The 23,684-nt window shown below is 49.9% G+C and overlaps 1 protein-coding gene across 2 annotated transcripts in view; it reads left to right on the forward strand.

Annotated features, from left to right (window-relative positions):
• Positions 1–23,684, forward strand: part of GRIK4 (glutamate ionotropic receptor kainate type subunit 4) — a 209,504-nt gene that overhangs the window by 163,321 nt on the left and 22,499 nt on the right. For both annotated transcript variants that reach the window (XR_014591761.1, XM_083877997.1), the window contains exons 8-12: positions 1,221–1,382; positions 7,070–7,222; positions 8,132–8,236; positions 15,824–15,931; positions 16,556–16,759. Coding sequence is in view for 1 of the 2 variants with exons in the window: in XM_083877997.1 (XP_083734123.1) it covers positions 1,221–1,382; positions 7,070–7,222; positions 8,132–8,236; positions 15,824–15,931; positions 16,556–16,759 (732 nt within the window). In the remaining variant the exon portion in view is untranslated. The remainder of the gene's footprint in view (positions 1–1,220; positions 1,383–7,069; positions 7,223–8,131; positions 8,237–15,823; positions 15,932–16,555; positions 16,760–23,684) is intronic.

Raw genomic sequence — 23,684 nt, forward strand, 5'->3', positions numbered from 1 at the left:
CGGCGTGTCCAAAAACTGTGTTTCATCCTGGGTTTGATCACATTCCCGCGGGTCTTGGCCGGGCTGGAAGAGTCTTGTAAGTGCCCGTGTTTGGGAGATTTACAGGAATTGCTCCTGCGTGCCCAGCAAAGATAAAAAGTGGCTCGACTTGCTGGAATCTCATCTCCCCAGGGAGCTCAGGGACAGTTGTAGCCGTGCTGGGCATCCAGCAGCTGCTGGAACCGTCACTCCCACCTTCTCACTCCACCTCAGCAATTAACAGGAGAGAAATTAATGAGGAAAGTGTCATTATTTCCTGCTAATAGGACGAGGAAGGCTGGACTCTTCTCCAGGCTTTGTTGTGTAGCTGCTTCCATGGAGGTGAGGAGCAAAACCGTTTTTGCTTTAATTATTTTTTATATAGTTGTTTTTATACTTCTTACCACTTGCAGAAATGCAAGAGGAGGCTCCCAACTCCAAAACCCACAAGCAAGTCACCCTTCAAGCCTCCCCAGGGTACTGGGGTGGCATCTCCTCCTGGCACCTGGCAGCAGAAAGGAGCACTGCAGCATTGGGGTTTTTTAGGGTTGGGTTCCTCCTCCTGTGGGAAAGAACTGATTTAATTTACCAGTTGAATCTTGGTGTCACCAAATTGGATCTAGTGATCGAGCAGCTTCACTCAGCAGGTGGGTGACGCCCTCTTTGAAGGGTTTTGGGAGGTTTTTTTGTGGAATTTGGCCAATGAAGTGCTGGACTTGGGTGATATCTTCATTAAAAGCCTGAGGTGAGCAGCACCCTGAGTCAAATCCTGGTTAAAACTCAGACTCTCCCTTCCAACAGCTGGATGGGTTTCACATCCAGGACCTTCCAGCTCCATCCCCTCCAAGGGCACTGAGTGTGACTGTGTTGCTACAGGACACAAAAGAACTGCATTTACTTGTCAAGTTGAGAAGTGTGAAGAGAAAGAGTTTATTATAATTTGGGTTTTAAATAGGGTTTGGAATTGATTAGGGATTGGGGGATGAGAGTAACACCTCTCTTATCCCAGTGGTCAACTTACAAGTTTATTAATTTGTTTTTCCCCCTGGAAGGAATGTGTCATTTACAAATATCAGTCTTTGTTTTTGTTACAAGCGCAAGAAAGCTCCAGTAAAAATGTGAAAACAACAAAAGACTAAAAAATCAGGACAACAGTGCCTGTTCTCCCCTCTAATCCCATTTCATCTTTTGGGCTGCTGTAGGAGTTTTCCCTGCAGCGCCTGGACAGCCTCCTGGACGACAGAGTCAACATCCTGGGGTTCTCCATCTTCAACCAGTCCCACGCCTTCTTCCAAGAGTTTGTCCAGAGCCTCAACCAGTCCTGGCAGGAGAATTGTGACCACGCTCCCTTTACTGGGCCAGCAGTAAGTAAAGTCCATTCCCATCTCCCAGCACCTCCCTGATAAACCATGGAAAAAAACCTTGTTCTGATAAACCATGGAAAAAAACCTTGTGGGAAGAGCTTCAGGATGGTCCTGAGCAATGCAGGGGTAGAAACTCTGGGCTGAAATCATTTTTTGAGAGTTATTTAAATTATTAAACAATTTAATTATTTAATCCTATTTAATCTTGTGCTAAAGGGCTCAGGGATATCCCCAGGCTGCTGTTGTAGCTCAGATTGGATTTTGTGGGGAGATGCTGATCCAGGAATGGGAAGGAAGAGCCAGAGCAGAACATTTTTATTAAGTAGGTAGGAGATGACTTGAGCTGTCAATCTGTGATTTACAGAGGAGTCTCCTGATGTGGAAAATACCAAAGTGACCCTGAAAGTCAGAGCTGCCCAAAGGACCTTGGGGTGCAGAGCTTAGCAGAGCTTCTCTGTGCTGGGCTGGGAGCACAGCTCTAAACCCAAACCTAACCTTGATTTGGATTGTATTTCTCTGTGGGTGCAGGGGATGGTGCAGCTCTGATTGTGTTTTTCCGTCGTGAAGTTTATCCCTGTGTGTTTAAACTCCAGGAAGATGGATGGATGGTGGAGGGGGGATTGTGGCTGCAGATGGCACAGGGGTCAGGCAGATGCAGAGGGGCTGAGCTGTGCTCCAGCATCTCCCTGAGGAGTGTCCCCATCAGCACTGGAGTGTTCCCCCGGGATTCTCCACACCTGGGAGAGCTTGCAAAGCACATTTGCCACATCACAGCTGCAGCTGCGGGAGGGGAGAGAGGGGAAAATATCATCAGCTGAGCCCTTTGCATGGATTTTTATGAACTCAGAGCCCCTTGACGAGCTGAGCTGCTGAAAACCTCCTTATTGTCACCACAAAGGGATCCTTAAGAGGCAAAATAAGGAGATTTTTGCCCTTTGTGTCCACATCCTCTGGCTTGACTTGAGCTCATGTGCCTGGGACCATCCTGCTCTCCCTCCCACCCAGAGGCAGCTGTAATCAGCTTGCCCTGCTCAGTCTCCACGGGATTTCTACCAGGAAGATTCCTTTTTGGATTGCAGGGGCTGCTGTGAGGCATTAAAAACAAATTTCCTCCTCCTAGTGCAAACAGGAGCCAGCAGGAGCCAGCAGCAGGTGTGTCGGGGAAATGAAAATTCTCATTTTAGGTTCTTACCCTGCCTTGTCTTGAGCATCCAGCAAAACCTGTAGGTGGGAGGACGTGAGATGATGATGCCTGGGGGGGCTGGAATTCTTCAAATGCCACATCCCAGGTGATGGGAAAAGGATTTGAGAGTATAGAGAAGTTACAGAGCAGAGGCAAAATATTCCCAAGCGGAGTTTCTTTTGTCTGTGAGGTGAATCCAGGACCTTTCTGCCTCTGCTGTTGGAAATCTGGCAGGGAGCATCTCTCTGTGTCAGAGCTTCCCCTTGCAGCCCTGGGAAGGAGTGGGATAACTCATCCTAAAGAGAGAAAAGGGAGCTCAACAGCTGGAAGTGACAGGAGGGAGGTTTCCTGTGAGCTGCAAAAATCCCAGGGCATTCTTGCTGGAGCTGAGGAGGCATCTGACAAAGGAGGAGGGAGCTGCCTGATCTAATGCCATTCTCATTAATCACATTGCAAAGAAAGGAAATCAGAGAAAATCATTCAAATTACAGATGGCTAGATTTGGTAATTAGAATTTAGGCTAAAACAGATGTTTGTAATTAAGTGTTTATGTCACTGAATAAAATCCAGATTGCAAAGTCTATTTCGCAGGGTTTTAATGGTTTTAATTCCCCGTGTTGGGTTTGGGGGCAAAGATACAGCTGATAATGTTCTAGGGAGGGGAGGAAAAAAAATCCCCACATGGCAAAACCCAGAGCAGCCAAACCTGTTCATGTTTCAGTGTCAAGAATTGTCAAGAATTTGGCTTTGGGGATTGAGGGAAGTCCCCCAAGCCCCAAGGATTTTCCATGGAGCTCTGATATTGCAGAGGGGCACAGAACCACCAGGGCTCTGCACAAATCAGATGGTGCAGGCAAAGGAGAGAATCAATTTGTTAGCAGACAAATTGGCTTGTTTGTGACAGAGGGACAAAGCTGTGACTTAAAATGAAGATATAAAAAGAGTGAGAGGTTTTTATAGTGACATGGGGAAAGCTGAGGAATGTCCAGGAGGGCAGTGACAGTTCCCTGTGGCTGGATTTGCCAGAGGACATTCCAAAGGTCTCTTTTCACTCTTTTGATGAAGGTTATGACCTCAAAACTTTGTGGTTTACATCTGTTCCATGCAAAGTCAGGCTGCAGGGAGGGGATTCCTATTCCATGCCACGAGGACTTGATCCTGTGTATCTCCACACCCTCCCCAGTACTTAAATTGCTTGAAATCATAAAGGGTGCTGGCAGAAATCCTAATGAATTTTCCAGACTTCAGGAGTAAAACATTCCAATCAATAATGTCAAATGCTTCACTGAGATCTACAAGTCTCTTGCTCACCAGCTAATAAGGGATTAACTGCTCGGGGAAAATGGAAATGGAAACCCAGCAGGAGAAAATTAAAAATGCTGGGCCAATATTCTGATTTGGTAGGAAATGGGGGAAACTTTGGGTTCGCGGGGGTTGTGTTTGGTCTGATAACATTTTCATTTGTCCATCTGATGTTAATATGGTTCCTGATTGAGGAAAGGAATTGCTAATTGGGTGTGACATCCTGTAACCTGAACGGGATGAAGTCCATAATTAAAATTAAGTGCGTGGAAAGAGCTTCATGGAACAGGGGCAGAGGACAGGACAGGCTGGAGAAGCCCTCTTAGGGAAAGAAGGGATAAAAGAAAGATGGGGAGAAGGATTTATCAGCTTCTTTAAGAATCTCTGGGAAAGGATTTCCAGGAGGGAGATGTTTAGGTCAGCCTTAGCAGGTTGGAGGAGTGAAAGGCCCCTGGCGTTGTCAGAGCTGGTGTTTGATGGCATTGGGCTGGAATCCTGCCTTTTAATTTAGGATGACTTGTAGGTTTGGAGGGTTTTGTGCTGCTTTTCAAGTGTCTGATCCCACACCAACGTGGTCAGTCAGGTCTCACCACTGGTCTGAGCAAGATCAAGCAGGGTTAACTCCAAATTAGCAACAGAGTGGAAGCCCAGGGTTTGTTGGGGTCGCTGAGCTGGGTGAGATTGTCCCTGCAGGGTCACTGGCAGCAGTGAATGAACCTGGACAGGCTCTGGGAGGAGGGGAGGATGCAGAAGCCACAGCCAGGGTGAGGTGGGGAAAGCAGCCCCAGGCTGGAGACTGAACCCTCTGCCTGGAGCTGGGATGGGAAGAGGATGCTCCTGGAAGTATCCATGAGGAAAATGCATCTTTGATAGTAATGAGCTGCAACAGCTTAATTCCAGCAGAGTCAGGAGGTGACAATAATTAAAAGTGAAATCTCAGTCGCAACAGTGAGCACAAGGGAGAAAATAGCTGACTGGTAACGAGCCCAAAGCCATGGAAACTGCTGTGCACAGGTGAGGAACGGGGTTTGTGAGGCTTGGTGGACAAAAAACCTGGGCAAAGACAGCCACAGCCAAGGTGAGGAGGAGAGGGGATGAGCTCTGTCACTCTGGACATTCCCTCAGCAGCTGTTCCAGCAGGAACTGGAGGTTGTAGCGAGGGATGGATGATCTCTGTGGGGTGTGAAAGGCAGGATTTGGCTGCTGGACAAGCAGAGCCAGCTAAACCTCATTCCTTGTGGGTCTGCCTGTCAGAGAAGTGGCCAGAGAAGGCTGCCCATGATGGCTGAAACGCCACAGTCGAGTTTCCTTCTGTAGGACCAGGCAGCAGATCTCAGGAGCAATTCCCCCTGGAAACTCCAGCTTCTCTCAGGACCATTCCCCCAGCCAGGAGATTGATCAGAGCCACCAAAACGCTGAAAAACCTCCCTGATGAGGAAAGGATAACTGCAGAAACTGAGATAGAAAGGATTGGGAAGGGACAGGGACGAGCAGAGATAGAGAGATGACAGTGATGGATGAAACAAGCCCGCACAGGGGGCATCCCAGCCAACCCCAGGCTGTGCAGAGAACACTCTTCAGCTCTGAGGTGCAGCAGGACAGTGGGTTTTTGTGTTTCAAGCTGATTGCCCTGGTTTGAAAAGACAGGTGTCTGCTAAGGAAGGCAGGAGCCTCCCTTGAAATGGAAAATGTAAACCCTGTCCCTCTGAATTATCCTAATTTTGAAATTAAGGGGCTCTCAGGCAAAGATATGGGAATAGGAAGAACAATTCTTTACCAGGAAAATTAAAATAAAAACGCAGGAGTACAATAAACCAACCAAACAAAAAGAAAACCCTGACAGAGTCAGAAATACAACCTGACCCCCTGTTGCTCAGGGTGTTGGTGTCAGCCCAGCCCAGCCCTCCTGCAGGGACAGATGTGGTTCTGCTGGAGCAGAGATGATCCTGTAGAAGGTGCAGTTTCCCTCTGAAGCTCCAGTGGGGCTGAGCTGGGTCTGGTCTCCCTCTGGGAATCCAGAGCAAACAGGCTGTGCTGGAGTTGCCAATGCCAGGTTTGATCCAGGTGGGAATGCTGGGCTCCTCCCCCTGGGTGGAGCATCTCCCCATGGGCTGATGGAATTGTCTGAGCCCTGCAGTGAGCCTGGATGGGCCATGGACAGCAGAGATCCCCTGGGGGGAGGATGGGCCTGGCAGGGATAAAGAACTCTGCCCTGTGGGAACTGACAGTGGTCAGAACATGGATTCTCAGGCTCCAGGCAGAATCTTGAAGCCTGTGGGAAAACCAAGGACAAAACTCTGTCAGTCTGGCCTGGGAAATCATGAGGAGGAACCCAAAACAACTTTGTAGGTATCCTCCTCCTGACACCTGGTGTTTTCCCAACTTGTTTACTGGTAAAGATGTTTACAAAAAGGTGGTGCCCTAGAGGACCAATCCTATTCATTGTACCCAAACACTGTATAAAAGAATTGTTCTTTCAAAAAACTTTCCTATAATGCCCTCTGAAGAAATCGGAATTCTGCGTGTCACTACATGAACCATCCTGAATTGTAACTAGACTGCCCCTGGTTTTAACAGCTGGTGATAGAATACTGTTGTGGTTTGAAAGCAAAATGAGTCAGAGGCTCCAAGTCAGAAATACAATTTAATAAGAAGAAAGGTAAAAAGGTAAAAATAATATAAATGCAAAAATACAAAAGAGCACTGACAGAGTCAGAACACACCCTGAGCAGGGGGGTGGGAGCAGTCCAGGTGAGGGGCTCTTCCTGAAGCAGTGATCCCACAGAAAGGTCTGGGAGCTCTGCTCCTCTGGGAATCCAGTGGCTCAGGGCTGCTTGTCCTGTCCCAAATCCCAGATTCTCTCCAGGTGGGAATGCTTGGCTCCTCCCCCTGGGCATTGGGAGCATCTCCCAATGGGATGAGGAGTCGTGCAGTGGCTCCTTGATGGCCCATTAAACAGAGAGAGCTCCTGGAGGGAGTTCCCTGTGAGTCCTGGGCAAGGCATTGATGGGCCATGAGCAGAAGAGCCCAAAGGAGGGGCCTGGGAAAACACTGCCCCACCTGGTTCCAACAGCTCATGGGGATGGGGATGGGATAGATACTTTGTGTACATCCTACACTGCAACCCAGGACAAATACAAACTGCTGGTTACATGTTGCATTTCAGCCTAAACCCCTGACTTTTCCCTGCCTGTCCCCTCAGCTGTCCTCGGCACTGCTGTTCGATGCCGTGTACGCGGTGGTGACGGCGGTGCAGGAGCTGAACCGCAGCCAGGAGATCGGTGTCAAGCCGCTGTCCTGCGGCTCCGCGCAGATCTGGCAGCACGGCACCAGCCTCATGAACTACCTGAGAATGGTGAGAGGGGGCTGAGGGATACTCCTGGCTGCCAGCAGCAGGGCTGGCTTTGCCCGGGCTCTTTGAAGGCAGTGAAAAGAGAGATCTGAGGGTTTGGGTTGTCACTGGCCTTGGAATGACATGAAACTCTCCCACTTTCAGGCTTTGCTGCAGAAAAGCTGGAATTCAGGGGGTTTTTTTTAACTATGAATGTTTCTAAGTGATTTGAGCTCTGACTTGAGCTGACACGAGATCAGCAGTACAATTGCTCAGAGCTCAGGGGCAAGATGCAAGTTCCTCTATGGGTTTGGGCTCCTTTGAACCCAAAGTTGTCTGGAACAAAACAGGCTTAAATCTGGCATGAGAACACTCTGAAATTCCCTCCTTGTGAAAGAGTTGGAGTTTGTGGCTCCTCAGAGCTGAGGTGACCATGCAGCAGGAGCAGGTTTCTGAGGCTGTTTGGGTATAAATGAGACAAGGATATTTTATTTATAAGGGTTTTTTTGTTTATAAGGGTTGGGTTTTTTTCCCCCAAAGGAGAGCTCAGCTGAACCTGAGCATTTTACTGCTTTGGCCCATTGGTTTAAATCTCACCTTTAGCCAGGGACAACAAAATCCTCCAGCTCCCCATAGCTCTGCTCATTGGAGACCCAGTGGTCTTAGCCTTGGGATGGAGGGAGGCAGTGAGGGGGTGTGGAGCTTGTTTTTCCAAAGCAAGGAAATCTGGGGAGTCCTGCACCTCGTGCTGCTGATTCCCTGCTCCTCTCTGTGCCTTTTCTCCTCTATCCAGACTCCAGAAATAATTCAGATTGAGATAAGAGGGAACATTGCTGTTCCTGCTGGGAGTGTGGGTCCATCCCTCCTGTCTCTGGGGGGGCTCTGGGGTGGGGCAGCCTCGCTGGGCGCTGTAACTGAGTCTCTCTTGGACAGGTAGAATTGGAAGGTCTCACCGGCCACATCGAATTCAACAGCAAAGGCCAACGCTCCAACTACGCCCTGAAAATCCTGCAGCACACACGGGGCGGCTTCCGGCAGGTGAGGGCTGGGAATGTCTCCTGGGTGTCCTTGGCTCAGGAGGATGATCTGGGTGGGTTTCTTATCTCTTTTCTTCGTGGTAGAGGCGGGATTAATACAGGAGAGTCGCACTTTTTGTGTTTGGACTTGGTGTTTATTAATTCTTACCTATAGCACAGTCTCACGAGTTGTGAGCTCTGACTAGCAAGGTAGAAAATGGAGCTGTCTCTATCTCTTTCCAAGGTTACTTAAGCACTAATCACCCAATAACAAGATGAGACCTATTTTATTTATGCTTTTGACCCAATAATTGACCATCCAAGGTCTGCAATGGGTCCCTTTCACCCAATAAGAAGAAACCACCCAAAACCATAAAGAAGAAGGTGAAATACAAGGACTTAGACAACGCCCTAAATCCTCCACACTGCCCCATATACACCACTATATACTAAAACCTTAAATCCTAAGTTTTTCACCCTGTGAGATCACACAGTACTATTCAAACTGCACACCCATAATCCCAGTGCTATCACTCAATTTCAGAACCCTGTTCCACGGCCTCAGGTCAAATGTGGTGTCTGCTTGAGAGTCAGTGCCTTTTAGAACAGAAAGCCTGAAATTCTCAGCCTCCAGAGTTCCAACAAAAAGGGGCCGTGGACCCCCCTCGTTTGCACCCCGAGGTGCTGGTGGTGTCACCTCAGCTCTGGCTGAGCCCTGGCTGGCAAACTCAGCGTGTTTGACTTCATCAGGAACGTGCCTCAGGATGATTTGGATTTGTCTGAATCTATCAGGGCCTGCAGGGGTGATGGCAGAGCCAATCTCTGGCCTGTCACAGGGGCTAATTCAGGGCAGGGAGTCTGTGCCAGGTGCAAGCTCACACTCACAAACCTTCAGTTCTTAAGCTTGTGGCTGCATTTGCTTAAAATTATTTGGATGGGGGGAAAATGGGAGGATTTTCTATGAAAAGGGGGGAAAAATGGGTACTGTGAATATTTTCAAACTGTTTCTGGGAGGGAAAGCAAATGGAGCAACCCCGTGTGAGGAGCTCCCCATCATCTCTCCCCAAGCTCATTTCACTCTTGGTTTGTGGTTCCTCTCTAACAGGTTTGCTCAGCTCACACTCATTTACTTTTTGTCTCAGTGCTCGTAGGTTTCCTCACAGCTTTCCTCTGCCCACAGAACACCGAGCAGATTTCATTAAAGTCATTAATTTGAGTGGTATTTCCTCATCTCACACTTTCTGCCCAAGCCATATTTTCAGGTTTGAGCTGAAGTTGAGGATATCAGACTGGTGATATTAAATGACACAAATCCCAGGAATTTGCTGGTAAATCCAAACCTTATCCAGGAGAAAAAAAAAATAGAAGTCCCAGGAAAAAAAAAAAAAAAAAAAAAAAAAAAAAAAAAAAAAAAAAGGCATTTCATCTGTCTTGTTTTCCTGCTGCCCTTTTTCAGAGATTCTCGATGCTGGCAGAGAACAAAAGCTATTGTATCCTACCCTCACCAACAGGGCATTTTGGCACCAGGAACCCTCTCCTGGCCTGGCAGCAGTGGATTTCAGCCTTGGCAAGGATGTTACCTGCCACTTCTTACCTGTCAAGTGACAGCTTGGCTTTGATGCTGCCTTTCTGTGAGCGAGCAGGGGGCATTGGGATGGCATTTTCCCCACAGAGATCTCTCACAGCATCAATGCCCTTTTAATCCTCTCCCAAACCCATCACCCTCTGAACAGAAGTGACAGATCCAAGCCCATCTGCATTAACAAGAGCATGAATTCAGCTGGATTCAGGAAGGAAATGCTGCAGAGCTCCCTGTGACAGCTTTGGTTTTGATGTGTTTGAATGTGGCAGGGACTTCACGTTAAACTCACAGGTTCTCTTGGAGCAGAGCTTCTCCCAGAGCTCCACGGGGAGCTGTGACTGCAGCCTGATCTGCCCTGAGACAAAAGTCTCATCTCTTCCCCACAAAGCTGGTGTGACAGGAGAAAACCTTTGCTGACCTGTTGTAACAGCTTGGTGGATAAGGAGCTGTTGTGTCTGTGAGCTGCCCAGGAAAGCTGCACTGGGACTGAGCTTTCCAAATTCCCCATCAGGCTGCAGGGGGGTGAAACACTTCCAGCCATGGGGAAAAAGTGCTGGAAGGACAGGGCAGTCCCTTGGGGGTGGCTGCAAACCCTGTCCTGTCACAAACCCACCAGGAAAGAGCTGATTTTCATAAAACTGCTCCTGTGACAGCTTTTCTGCCTTGTCTCCCTTTCTCAGGGAGCTTTCCTGTTCCACAGCAGTGCCCAGAGGAGTGTCAGGGCCCCTCCCAGCCCAAAGGAGTTGGTTGAGGTGTGTTTAACTGGGCAAGAGCATCCCCAGAGAGCTGTGAGACCTGTCAGGCTCCTGCCCAACCTGCCTCCTCTCCATGATCCTGCAAAGGGAAGCCAAAGGCAGCTCACTGTGCCACAAATGGTTATTTTCTTGTTGCCAGCCTGGCTTCTTTTGATGAAAATGACTAAATAAATCATTAGAAATATTTTAATTAAAGAAACAGGGTGAAGAACAGACATTCACATCCTGGAGACAATCTTGCTCCCAAGGGTTGTATTAGCTGATTTGTTTGAAACACTTCTATTCCCTGCTTAGTTTTAAACCAAGCTCATTTGAACTCTGCCCATTCCTCTCTTCCTCTCTTTCCCTCTCCTCCTCTCTCTCCTTCCATCCAGTGAAGCCACAGGGACTTCCAGCTCATCAGCTTTGATGGAGAGTTCACCGAATTTTGAAGCTGATCCAGCCAGCAAGCAAATTAGAGACACTTAGATTCTCTAACTTGCTGCTGCTTTTGGGCAAGGAGAGGCAGGCCTTTTTGACATCCAATTTTTAATACATTTATGTAACGCACCAAACGTGTCTTTTCCTGATTTAGCTTAACCAGAGGAATTTTTTCCACAGCCATATGAGAGCTGCTCTGTCTGCTCACAGGATGCTCGATAAAGCACAGCTCATTAATGTGCTGGTGATCTATAGATCTGACAAGGGCTGGCTTTGGTAAATGTCATCTTTTTTATTTCTTCCCCCCCCCTCCCCTTTCTTTGCCCCTCTAAAAAACATTTTAGAGTTCCAGCAGAGTGATTTGTTGGAAATCATAAGCTGAGGTTTGAGAACTTTGTGGGGGAAGGGAATAAGGAGGGGCTGAGATTTAGGGAGGGGAAGGGGGAATCTGCAGACCCTGAGCCCAGCTCTCCCCATCCTGAGTGAGCCCCATCAGTCTCCACTTAACCACAGGCCCTGCTGGTGTCCTGAGACAGAGCAGTGCGAGGGCTGGGGCTGTTAATTGGGCTGTTGATGAGATACAGATGAGTTCCCCGCCGATAGCTCTGGGACCCTCCGCAGTCCCCGCCACATCAAACCTTTTTAATTTAACAGCAGCTAATCAGCCTCGGTGGGACCGGTTCCTCCTCAGCTGCCACCCCCAGAACAGCCCAGGGACAGGTTCTGCCAAGAGCTCCATGACTTCTGCCCCCAGGACCTGCCAAACCCAGTGTGTGCCACTGCAGCCCTGCCTGGCTGTGCCAAGTGTCAATCATGTGGTCCAGAGGGGACATTTGAGGACAAGGGGACATCTGGGGCATGCTGGTGGCCTCGGGGGTGAGCTCTGTGTGTGGCTCTTTGGTTTAATAGTTGGTGCTTTCAGTGCTAATTTCAGTGGGGGAACTTTTCCCTCCTTGCTGTGCTGCCATCAGCGGTGTCACTCAGGAATCCAACCCCATGCAGTGTCCTCAGAGGGATTTCCTTCATTTGCTTGTTTGATTCCCTTTTTCCCCTCCCCAGCCACTCCCAGATTCCCTCTCTTGGGGCACCTTGATTGCCTTGTACACTCCTTCCTTTTCCTGGGGACACAGAGAGGAGGAGATAATGGCTGCAATCTGAGGGGCAGCACTTGCAATCAGAGCCCAGAAGGTGCCTGTTGTTGTCTGCCCGTTCCAAGATCAGGATTCAGGGCTGGCTTGGCCTTAATTTGAAACTGGGAATGGGGATGGTAAATACCTGTGGTGCCTCTGAAGTTTGTGGAGAAGTCTTTCTATATCATCTCTATGCTTTCAGAAAATAAGCAGTGATGCTGTTTTACACCAAAAAGACACAGACTCTGACTTCAGAAGGCTGAAAATGACTCCTTTATTTCTGGGATGTGTCTCCCTTTTATCCCATTTCACACAGACCAATTGGATTGGTGACACAAAGACAAACCTCTTCACTCCCATTGGGCAGAGCAGAGGGACAGCAAGGGGAAGTCCCTCCTGGGGAAAGGAATGAATAACAAAGTTACAAAAATATGTCTCTTGTTTACAGAAAATTCCCTGAGAAAAGGAATTTCAGAAAACCAAAACATCTCAGGCATGAAACCAGGGCTACAAAGCAGAATACAGAAATATAAGAAGTACAGAAAAATAAGTGGAAGATTTCATTAAAATCATTGCCTTGAGAGGTATTTCATCACCTCATACCATGAGGAACCTCAAAGCCTCTGCTCACAGGGTGGAGTGAGCAAGGAATGCTCCACGTGGGGATTTTCTACAGAGCTGAGGAATCTTTCTGTGCCACCAACCCAAATCACACCTTTTTCAGAGCAGCTAAATCGAGGCACCTCATCTGCCTGTGGGGATGGAGCAGCGGCACGAGCGGTGCCACTTCCCTGCTCCTTCCGGGCTTGTGGGGCTGGTTCACACTCCGAGTTTCACAGTTTGTGTTTGCAGAGCCTGCGAGTGTTTCAGGCAGGGCTGGATCACCTCGGGGCTCAGGGAAGTGCAGAGATGATGCCATGGGGGTCACACACCCCTGAGGACATGGAGGGAACTTTCTCCACCTGGCCCAGGGCTGTGACCTGTCTCCAGGTGACATAACCCCTCTCACAAAGGTGTTGAGCTCCAGCTGGTTGTGCTGCCCTCGTTGCTCTCCCAGGACAGGTGTCACTCCTCCAGCTCCTCTGATCATTAGGAACCTCTCCTCTGGTTTGTCAGCCTGTTTATTTCTGGCTGCTTTGTGTGTATTTATTTTTGTGCCAACGCCATCGTTTCAGCTTCAAAAAAGCTGTTCTACCTCTTTGCTGCAGACCTCCTCCACCTGGAGTATTTATACAGGCCAATCACATCCCCTGCTTAAAAACCCTGAGTCCTAAAAACCCCTGAAGTCCAGAAGTCCTTGTCCAGAGCCTTAACAACAGAACGGTCTCATCCACGTCTGTGTGGAGCATTTGATTGTTTTCTAAAAAAACTTTGCAGATGGATGTGTTTTCTGTTTTCCGGAGGCTCTTTATATGTAGATAGAGATGATTAAAATCACCTTGACATCCATCTTGCAGGAGAGGGGCCCAGACACCCTCTGACACTGCAGGAACAGCAGCTTGAGGAGCTTTGCCAGCCCCTGAGGGGCACAGGGGTGAGCTGGGGCCAGCCAGGATGGGGGGAATTGCCCCCAGAACGTGGGATTGCGTGGCCTTGGTGCTTTTAACAGCAAGGTCAAACCCACAGCACTGTCAGGAGAAGAGGCAATTAGTCTCAGCACATGCCAGCAGGGGAGGGACAAATTGGAGAACAGCGAGGGCTGTTAAAATTAAAGTTAATCTGTCACTAATCTCTGGTTGAGAAATCCGGGAGGGAAGAAAAATTAGGCAATGTTTGTGAGTGATGACTCGCTCTGAGAGGAGATTGCTGCTGAGGGGCTGCTGCTCAGCAATCAGAGCAGAGATGGGGAATTCTGGAGGGATTCATCCTGCATGGGTTCAGAGCCTGTGCTGGTCACTGAAAGCTGTGCCCCAAGGGCTCCCTGCCCATAAATCCATGGGAAATCTCCCAGTTTGGGGCTGTAGTTCCCACAAGGGAGCTCTGCACTAGGAATGGGCACGGCCCTGAGGCTGCCAGAGCTCCAGGAGGGTTTGGACAATGTTCTCAGGCATGGGGTGGGATTGTTGGGGTGTCTGTGCAGGGCCTGGAGCTGGGCTTTGATGAGCCTGAGTGCAAACCTGTCCTGCTCACCCTTCCCACTGCCCCTTGTGCCTTGGGATGAGGAGGCTGGATTTGGGACTCCTCACTGATCCCCACTTGGCTTGTCAGGTCACTTGGGCTGGATTTGCATCAGCAACTGGGAGAGGAAAGGACTTGACCCTTCATTCCCTCAACACCTAAAGAGAACCCAGGAAGGACCTGGCCCTTCCCTCAGCACCCAGAGGGAACTCAGAAAGGACCTGGCCTTTTCCTCAGCATCCAGAGGGAACCCAGAAAGGACCTGGCCCTTCTCTCAGCACCCAGAGGGAGCCCAGAAAGGACCTGGCCCTTCCCTCAACACCCCCTGGGTCAGTGAGGGTGTCTGTGCTGGGCTCAGATCACAGCCACCCCCACATCCCCAAGCCTTTGGTCACCCCAGGGTCCAAGCAGTGCCCAGAGCAGGCACAGAGTCAATCCCAGGGCTCCACAGCACCTTCCCTGCCCCTCCTTGAGCATAACAAGATTAACCCGTGACAGAAAGGAAAATCAATTTGTTCCTCCCACCCTGACAGCAGGAGGAAATCCTGCCTCAGTACCGGTGTCACAGGAGGGAGCTGGGCATGGATTTTCTCTGGAGGAGCTCTGAGGATCCCCCTGCACCTTTGGAGTCACCCACTGCCTCTCATGGCCACAGCACCCCCGTACTGAGGTGTACAGAGTGCTGGGACATGATGGGACAGAGGAGAAAAAGGAGGGGAAGGGGTTCAGAGGGAGCTGGCCTCTCTCAGCCCCCCCTGTACCCACGAGGAAAAGCAGAGGAGGAAAAGCAGAGGAGGAAAAGCAGAGGCTCTTTTAAGGACAATGAGAGAGCAAGAGTTTAATTTGCACGCTCTGAACGAGCTGCTGGAGGTGCTGATCTCCCTGCCCAGAGCTCTGAGGGAAGGAGATGAGGCTCTTGAAGTTAAAATTAGGTTTGGTGGAATATTCCTCCCCTCTGGCTGAAGGCAGTTGTGTCACAGCTGAATCACCATGTCCTCCCGAGCGCTGGGGGGACTGACTCCTGCCATCCACACCGGGAATCTGGGTTTGCTGCTGGGAATTTGGGTTTGCTGCTGGGAATTTGGGTTTGCTGCAGACACTCTGATGCTTGGATGGGTAATTTGGGCTGTTGGGTGTGATGAGCCCTAATCAAAGGGTTTGGAAGTGTTTAATTGTGGTAGTTAAGATGGAAGAGGAGTCGTGGAGCAGCAGCACTGAGAAGGTGGCTTTGTCACAAGGTGGAGGGCAGAGACTCAAGGAACAAGCCCACAGATTGGGGATTTCTGGCTAAGATGGGCCCATTTGGTGGCATTTGGGGACAACACACAAGGCTCTGTGGCTCTCAGGGAGCTGCCCAGCTCCCAGCTTTGTCCCCCAGCAGGGAGGACACATGGAGAGGCAGCACAGGGCCAGGTTGGTGGCACTGCAGAGCAGGTGGGGCTGTGCACAGAGGGTTAATCTCTCTCTGCTGACCCGTTCTGGGGTGCCTTGTGAAGGTAATGGAGCGTCCCTAAACAGGCCAGCTCGAGGTTTGTCACTCACCAGAGCCATATAGGCAGTGACTCGCCCTATAAATCCCCTTATTGTGCTGTTTGTCTCTCCAGATTGGCCACTGGCACGTCTCTGAAGGGCTCAGCATGGACAACAGGATCTTCTCCTCCAACATATCCGACAGCCTGTTCAACACCACGCTCATTGTCACCACCATCCTGGTAAGGGAGGGGGGCACCTACACTGCCCCTCAGGCCAGCCCAGCCCTCAGGGGTGGGGTCAGCTCTTTATTAATTCTTATCTATAGTTCAGTCTCACAAGTTGTGAGTTCTGGCTAACAGAGTGAAAAATGGCTCTGTGTCTATCTCTCTACAAGGTCTTTTAAGCAAAAACTGTCCAACTATGAAATGACACCTAAATTACTTTTACTTTTAACCCAATAACCAACCACCCATGGTCTGCAATGCGGATTTTTTTACCAAAATACAAAATCCCACCCAGACTCATGAAGAAGAAGGTGAAAAAGAAGGACTCAGCATCTGCCCTAAATCCTCCATCCTATTTATATATATATAACTATATTCTAAACCCTTAAACCCTAAGTTTTGCACCCTGTGACATCACACACTTCTATCCAAACCCCACACCCACAATCCCAGTGCTGTCACTCAATTTTGGGAGCCTTTTCCACGGCCTCAGGTCAGTGCAGTGTTTGCTGGGGGGTCAGTGCCTGTGAGCACAGAAATCTGGAATTCTTAGTGCCCAGGGCTCCAACTCCTCCGTGCTCCGTGCTGGCGGGACACCTCGGCTAAGATGGGAATGACAGCTGCCCAGTTTCACTGCAGGAAAACCCTTACTTAATGCTGAAGTGGAACCACCAGGAGCTGGAAGGCAACGACCGCTACGAGGGTTTCTGCGTGGACATGCTGAAGGAGCTGGCGGAGATCCTGCGCTTCAACTACAAAATCCACCTGGTCGGGGATGGTGTCTACGGAGTGCCTGAGGCCAACGGCACCTGGACGGGGATGGTGGGGGAGCTGATAGCTCGGGTAAGTGCAGCAGCTGCTTGTTTTGTCTCTGCTCTGATGGGATTCACAGAATTCACAGAATCATCAGGTTGGAAATGATCTCCAAGATCATTGAGGTCAACCCAGCCCTGACACCTCAACTAAACCCCGGTACCGAGTGCCATATCCAATCTTTCCTTAAACACATCCAGGGATGGTGACTCCACCACCTCCCCAGGCAGACTTTATCCCTCTTTATCCCTATTCCAGTACTTTATTAGTCTTTCCATGAAAAACTTTTTCCTAATATCCAACCTGTATTTCCCTTGGTGCAGCCTGAGGCTGTGTCCTCTTGTTCCATCAGCTGCTGCCTGGAGAAAGAGACCAACTGTCGCTGTAGGATACGAAAGAAAGATGAAAGACTCTAAATATTTCAGCAGGCAAAGAGCATAGAAAAAAGGCTTTATTTTCTAATTCTTATTACCTTTTATAAGGTGTTAAAATACAGACTTAATATGATTGGTGAATAGGAATGACACCTCTCTGATCCCATGGGTTAAACCAGAGAAACAGCAAAACACCACCTGGAGAAAGATTGTTCTGAGAAAGGAGAGTTGTTTGCCAGGATTGCTTTGAGAAAAAACTTTCTTGAGAAATTCTTTCTTGGGAAAAAGTCAGCAGCTGCCAGCAGGCTGAAATCCCTCAGACCCAGAAATATCAGACTCACAACCAACCCCACTTGAGCACAACTTTACAACCACCTTTCAGGGAGTTGTAGAGAGTGATCAGTCACCTCTGAGTCTCCTTTTCTCCAGGCTAAACAACCCCAGCTCCCTCAGTCGTTCCTCACAGGATTTGTGTTCCAAACCCCTCACCAGCCCCGTTGCCTCCTCTGGATGTGCTCAAGCCCTGGATTTGGTGCTGCAAAGCCCCCGTGCTTCCTGATGATGAGGGTGGATGGGGTTTATTCCATTCGGGAGGCTTAGAACAGAGGATTTCCACTTAATGTGTTCTCCTGGTGGAAAATGTGCTTCTTGGGGTGGTGTGACAGTGTGGGAAGAAGGCAGAGCAAGAGCAGGGCCATGGGAAGCTCTCAGGGGTGCTCACTTTGTTGGAAAGGAAGTTTGGACTCTAGGATCCCATGTAAAAACTCATTACAGGATAGATTTTTTTTTTTCCTAGAGGAAAGATAAACAAAAAAATTGCAACAGGAAAAAGTAGAGCTTGGTAGAGGCTGAAAAAATTTACAAAACCACAGTGGGATGGAAGCAAGTAGGAATCCCATTTCTGCCTAGAAAAGTTTTGGCAGATTCAGTTCAGCTGCTTATCTCAGTGTTGCTTTTGGAGAGGAACATTTGCTATTTCCTTGAAGTGCATGGCTTGAGGTCTTTTCACTGCTCTGCTCTGTGGAGCCGCTGCCCAGCAGCAAAGCTGAAAACTGAATTATTGTGCTGGGTTTGACAATAATTCTGTGTACACCTGGGCTCAGCCCGCCTGGACCCTCCTCCCTGCTCTTTGTTTTCTTCTTTGATCCTCCCCAGGCTTCCTGAAGCTTAAACAGAGCTCACAAAATGCTCTGAGATCCTTAGGAAAATAGGCTTAGCCACAGCTAAGTGTGGGATTGACGCTGTTTAAGCCAATACTTCCTCACTGATTTCTGCCTTGTCATTACTGACGTGCCTGTGAGAGCCCAGTGCCACTTTCCCAGCTGGTGACAAATCCATGGTGACGTGGATTGCTGATAATCCCCTCACTGTGGGAGAGGAGACCCTGAGTCATTTGCCTTCTGCAGAGCAGAGGAGCAAAGGTCCAAATCCATCCCCTGTGGCTCCAGGCAGGGATCTGAGGCTCCTGCCTCATCTTTCCTCCCTGGAAAATGAGCATCACTTCCCTCTGTGGTTTATTGGGCGCAGTGGAATTTGGTTGAAAGTTGGGCTTGATGATTTTGGAGGTCTTTTCCACGATTCTGTGGTCATTAATGGGTCTGTGATCTCTAGAAATGCTCACTGGCACCTTCTGCTTCTTCCCCACACGGTGAAGGGTGATGCTTATCCCCCTCCAGTGTTTGAGGTCAGCTGGGACAACTCTTTGTCTGACAGAGGGAGGGATTTTGGTTTTTCTGAGGGTCACAGACAGGGCACTGAACAGACTGGAGACTCCCCTGAGCTCTCCCTGTCTCCTGGGTCACCCTTCCCTGAGCAGCCACTCTCAATGCCAGCTGAGATCCCACCTCCATCTGCTCTTTTAAAAGAGCTTCTGTGAGGCTGTTTGCAAATGCTCCAGGCTATTGGCACCGTTTTTATCCATCTTTGTGTCTCAGTGTGTGTGTACACACACACACAATTACACTCCTGTAACATTCCTTTGGGGAGGCAGGAGGGAAGGAGCCGAGAGCAGCATCTGATCAAAGGAAGGGAACAGCCATCAAACTTTTGGCCTACTAACCTTGGCAGTGTCTCTTCATTAAATGGGACCTTCTGGAGGGTTGTTTTTTCTCCAGTGATGAGTGTTTTAACTTCATCTTCACACAAAACCCGTTTGTTTCTTCTGCAGCTCGAGCCTTATTTAGGAGGATTTTTTTTACTTCTGCTTCTGCAGGGCAGAGCTGTCAGAGCCTGTGAGGCTGGATCACAAACTGGGGAAGAGAAACAGCTTTGTCTCTTGTTCTCTCTTTATGCCTGAGAGTTTTTATAATGGTTTCAGCAAGTTTTTGATCAGTCCCAGGGACTGGGCTCAGGTCAGCCAGGGCAGGGCTGTGTGTGCTTGGTGTTGTGTTTATTCAGGGCTGCCTGGGATGTTGTTTTTTTGAGGGCATTTCACTGCCCAAAGGGCTTCTGTCCATCCTGGAGAATCAGTCCCCAAAGGATTTTATCCTTGATTCCAGCCCCTTGTCCCATGGGATCCAGCAGCTCCTGTATTGGGTGCACATATTTCTCTTCCAGTGGATTTATCCCCTGGACACTGTCTCCCTTTAGGAGAAAAAGGGGATCAGTTGGGGCACAAACCTCTCATAAAACTCCCAAATCCTTCCCAAAAATGAAAGCTCTGCCTCAGTCCAGCACAGGATCATTGTAGGAAAATAATTCCCCCTTGATCCTGATCAACCAAGAGAAAATAAGTTTTGACTCACACTCAATGAGCAGGACCAAAAGGTCACAGAATTATCCAGCTCCATGCAAGGCCTCCCCTGTAATCCCTCTGTGGCACGGAATCTCCTCAGAGCAACCCTGGCCTATTTGGGAGAAAATGTTTCATTCTATTGCTTCTAAATTAACCAGCTATTGATTTATTCTTCAGTGCTGGGAATCCCATTGCAGCCTAATTGTGCACCCTGATATGATTGAGCAGGATGCTGTACAAACATAAAACTCACCAGTACAAATCTTCTTGACCTGCTCACAAAACAGGTTGGGAGGTGAGGAACAGGGGGACTGGGATCCTTGGGAATCTGTACAGTTTGGGATCAGCTCATGGCGGTTTGGCTTGGGAGAAATCACTTGGAAGGACTCAGAATCATCCAATGGTGATTTAGTTTCAACCCCCTTTACACCTTCCACTATCCCAGGGTGCTCCAAAGCCTCATCCAGCCTGGCCTTGGACATTCCCAGGGATGGGGCAGCATCAACTTCTCTGAGAATTCCATCCCAGCCAGGGAAGGATTCCTTCTCAGTCTCTCTTTCAGCTGGAAGCCTCTCTCCCCTGTCCTGTCACTCCAGTCCCTGATGAAGAGCCCCTCAAGCCCATTCTGTAGTGAAAGATGTCACAGATGCAGAAAATCCTGGGCTAATTTGTCCCTCTGAGCCTGCAGGGCAGGGAGATTGAGCACCCTGTTCATGCCTGGAGTGAGCAGGGCAGTAAAGCCACTCTCCCTGCCAGCCTTTCCTGGCTCTGTTGCAGACAAACAAACAAGGGAGAGCAGCAAATCTTCCCATCTCCTCCTTTCTGGCATCAGAGACTTAAAGGGCATTTGGGCTGGAAGAATTACATCCTGCTCCCTGCTGCTGCAGTGCAGTTCTGGCTCAGAGTCCCTGATGGTGCCTGCTCTTCCCCTTCTCTCTGTGCCCAGCACATCCTCGAGCTGGATTGAGTTCTCTGGCGTGACACAAACCAAGGGATGTATTTTCACAGCACCATGACAGCCTTGTCCCACCATGCCTGGCTTGAGTCTGGCCAGGATCACTGGTAATCAAAGCTCTTTTTGAAGTGAGGGACATGAAGTTGTCCATCTTGTCCAGCTTACCAAGAACAGGGGAGCCTTTAAAGCTTTCTGCTGCTTTTCCTTGCTGGTGGCCAGGTGCTGCTTTCCCTTCAGCTGCTCCAAAGCTGGGGAATGGCAGGAAGGGGAAAAGAGGGAGAAGACTCTCCAGAGGTGGCAGAGTCCTGCTCTCCACCCTCAGGGGGTGTTGGTGTGGGGAGAAGAGCTGTGTGGGGGTGCAGGGACGCAGGGGGAGGCAGCTGTGACAAGGGGGGCTCCAGGAGGGGCTGGGGAGTGAGGGGCTGTGGGTGGCTGTGCAAGCACAGTGAGGGGATGGGCAGAGGGGTCTGCAAAGCCCTGCTGGAGAATCAAACACAGGGTGGGGTGATCTGGCCTGGTCTCACTGCTGTCCCTGTGTGATTTGGGTCCCCATTCCTGCTGCTTCACCTCAGCTGGCTTTGCCACAGGCAGAGGGAACACCTGGCCCAGGCTTTGTCCTCCCACCTACAGACAGAGGCCAGGTGAGGGCAGATGGGTGAGGGCAGACCTGGGGCTGACACCTGCACTGAGTCAGGGCCACCCCACCCTGACTGTGCCTGCCAGGGAGAGCTGCAGCCCCCGGGGTTTGCAGGCTGTCACTTCTGATATGGCAGAACACAGTCCTTAAAAAAAAAAAACACTCTCAAACAACTGTTTGTAGTGACCCTGCTGCCTTTAAAGGCAGGAATAAGCATCTGAGCATCAGGGAATAGCAGAATGCATCCATCTGAATGCATGGAATAGCAGAGAGCTCTGGATTTGATCCTGCAGAGAGCAGGAAGGGTTTCCACTGGGGTGACCACCCTGTGCTGGTGCTGCTGGGCCTGCAGTGGTGGGAACTGAAGCTTGAGCAGCTATTTCACCTTTCTGGGAGGCTTTTTGAGCACAGGGACAGTGTAGAAAAAGGGTTTGCTGCCCCTGGCCGTGCTGTCAGAGCTCTGTGGGCAGCACTGGTGACAACGCTGCTGTCACAAGCACCCAGGGGATGTGGCATCCAAAGAGCTGCTCAACGAGGGACTCCTGCTCCTGGAAAAGGTCCCTGTGTTCCCAGAGCTGTCCTGCCTTGTTCTCCAGGTGTCTGACCCAGCCCCAGCCCCGCTGGCACCTTCTGCAGGCTGGCAGAGGGCTGGGGGATCTCTGTGGGGCCGGGGCTGGGCTGTTTTCCCGGCTGTTTTCTGCCATCCCATCCCGTGGGAGGATTCTCTGGGATGCTCTCCGGGCTGGGGCTGACGTCAGGGCCCATTCATCACCATTAGCACCGAGCTGAGCCCTGGCAGAGGGGGCGGATGCCGCCTCTGGACTGGCAGTCCCTGCAATTTGCTCCCGGAGGATGCTTAATTGTTGTTCCTCCTCGAAAACCCGGCTCAGCCCCCGTGTTTAATGTCCTCTGCAGAGCCCTGAGGCAGCAGAGCCCACGGGAATGCCAGGTAGGGTGCTGCTGGTGGCAGCTTTGTCTGGCACACCAGCCCACCTGGGTTTCCTCTCACCTAGCGAGGGGCTGGCCTCGTTTGGGCGGTGTTTTGTCGAGACAAGTGGCTGCCTCCACTCCCCAAAAGCTCTGGGTCTTTTTCTAAGCCTATTTCACGCCGACATTTATAGCTGCAGCTGTGCTGGAGGGATGAAAACCAACCCCTCTTCCCCCCATCCTTTGCCTCCTGTTTTTCCCTCTCCCCAGAGCCCAGATGTGGACAGAGTGCAGGGGCACAAGGAAAACCCATTTCTCCTCCTCCAGGGCATCCTTTACCCCATAAAACCCCAACACCTACCTGTGCTCAGGTGGGGGAGAGCTCAGGTTTGCAGAGCTCCTCTGAGCTCAGTGAATCACGACAAGTTTTGCCAGGGAGCAGAGTTGAAAGCATGAAATGGATGAAATTCAGACAGAGAATTCTTTGCATGCCATTCCCAGATCAAAGTTTTCCTCTTATCAGAGATCAGCTCTTAACTTGCATGACTGAGCCTGCAGAGAGAAGAGAGAGAGAGTGATGAGGAGCTGGAGCTCTGCTGCAGAAAGTTCTGCACCTCCTGATGTGGCAAAAGTCCTGAAAAGTTAGCAGGGAATGAGCAGAAGGAAATCACTCTGCTGGAATGGCAGAACCCTCTGGAGATGAGAGAAGGGAGCTGGGCACAAAATCTGAGTGATCAGGGGAGGCTGTGCTGTGTCTCTGCTCTGTGGACAAAAGGAGGGGGTGGATCTGTGTAGCCCTGGTTTGTGTCTGTGATGTTTTAGTTTTCTGAAATTCCTTTCCCAGGGAATTTTCTGTAAACAGGAGAAATGTTTTTGTAGCTGTCCCTTTGTTATTCATTCCTTTCCCCAGGAGGGACTTCTCCTTGCTGTCCCTCTGCTCTGCCCAATGGGAGTGAAGAGGTTTGTCTTTGTGTCACCAATCCAATTGGTCTGTGTGAAATGGGATAAAAGGGAGACACAGCCCAGAAATAAAGGAGTCATTTTCAGCCTCCTGAAGTTGGAGTCTGTGTCATTGTAGTGTACAACAGTGTCAGATTTGCACTTTATTTCGTGCGAGGAAAGCATTTCAGGAGGCTGATGATGGTTCAGCAACACCAAGATGATCAGGGAACAACCCAGGTTTTGTTGTTTCTCCCCAGAGATTGGTCAGGACCCCAAAGCTGGGCACACCTGGGGTGCTGCTGCTCCTCTAACAGCACCTTTATATTTGAGATATATAGGGCAGGAATGAAAATCTCCTGAAAGCTTTGGCATAAAACCCTTTGGCA

Source organism: Zosterops lateralis (genome assembly GCF_965231275.1).
Source record: "Zosterops lateralis genome assembly, chromosome: 25".
Lineage (NCBI taxonomy): Eukaryota > Metazoa > Chordata > Aves > Passeriformes > Zosteropidae > Zosterops > Zosterops lateralis.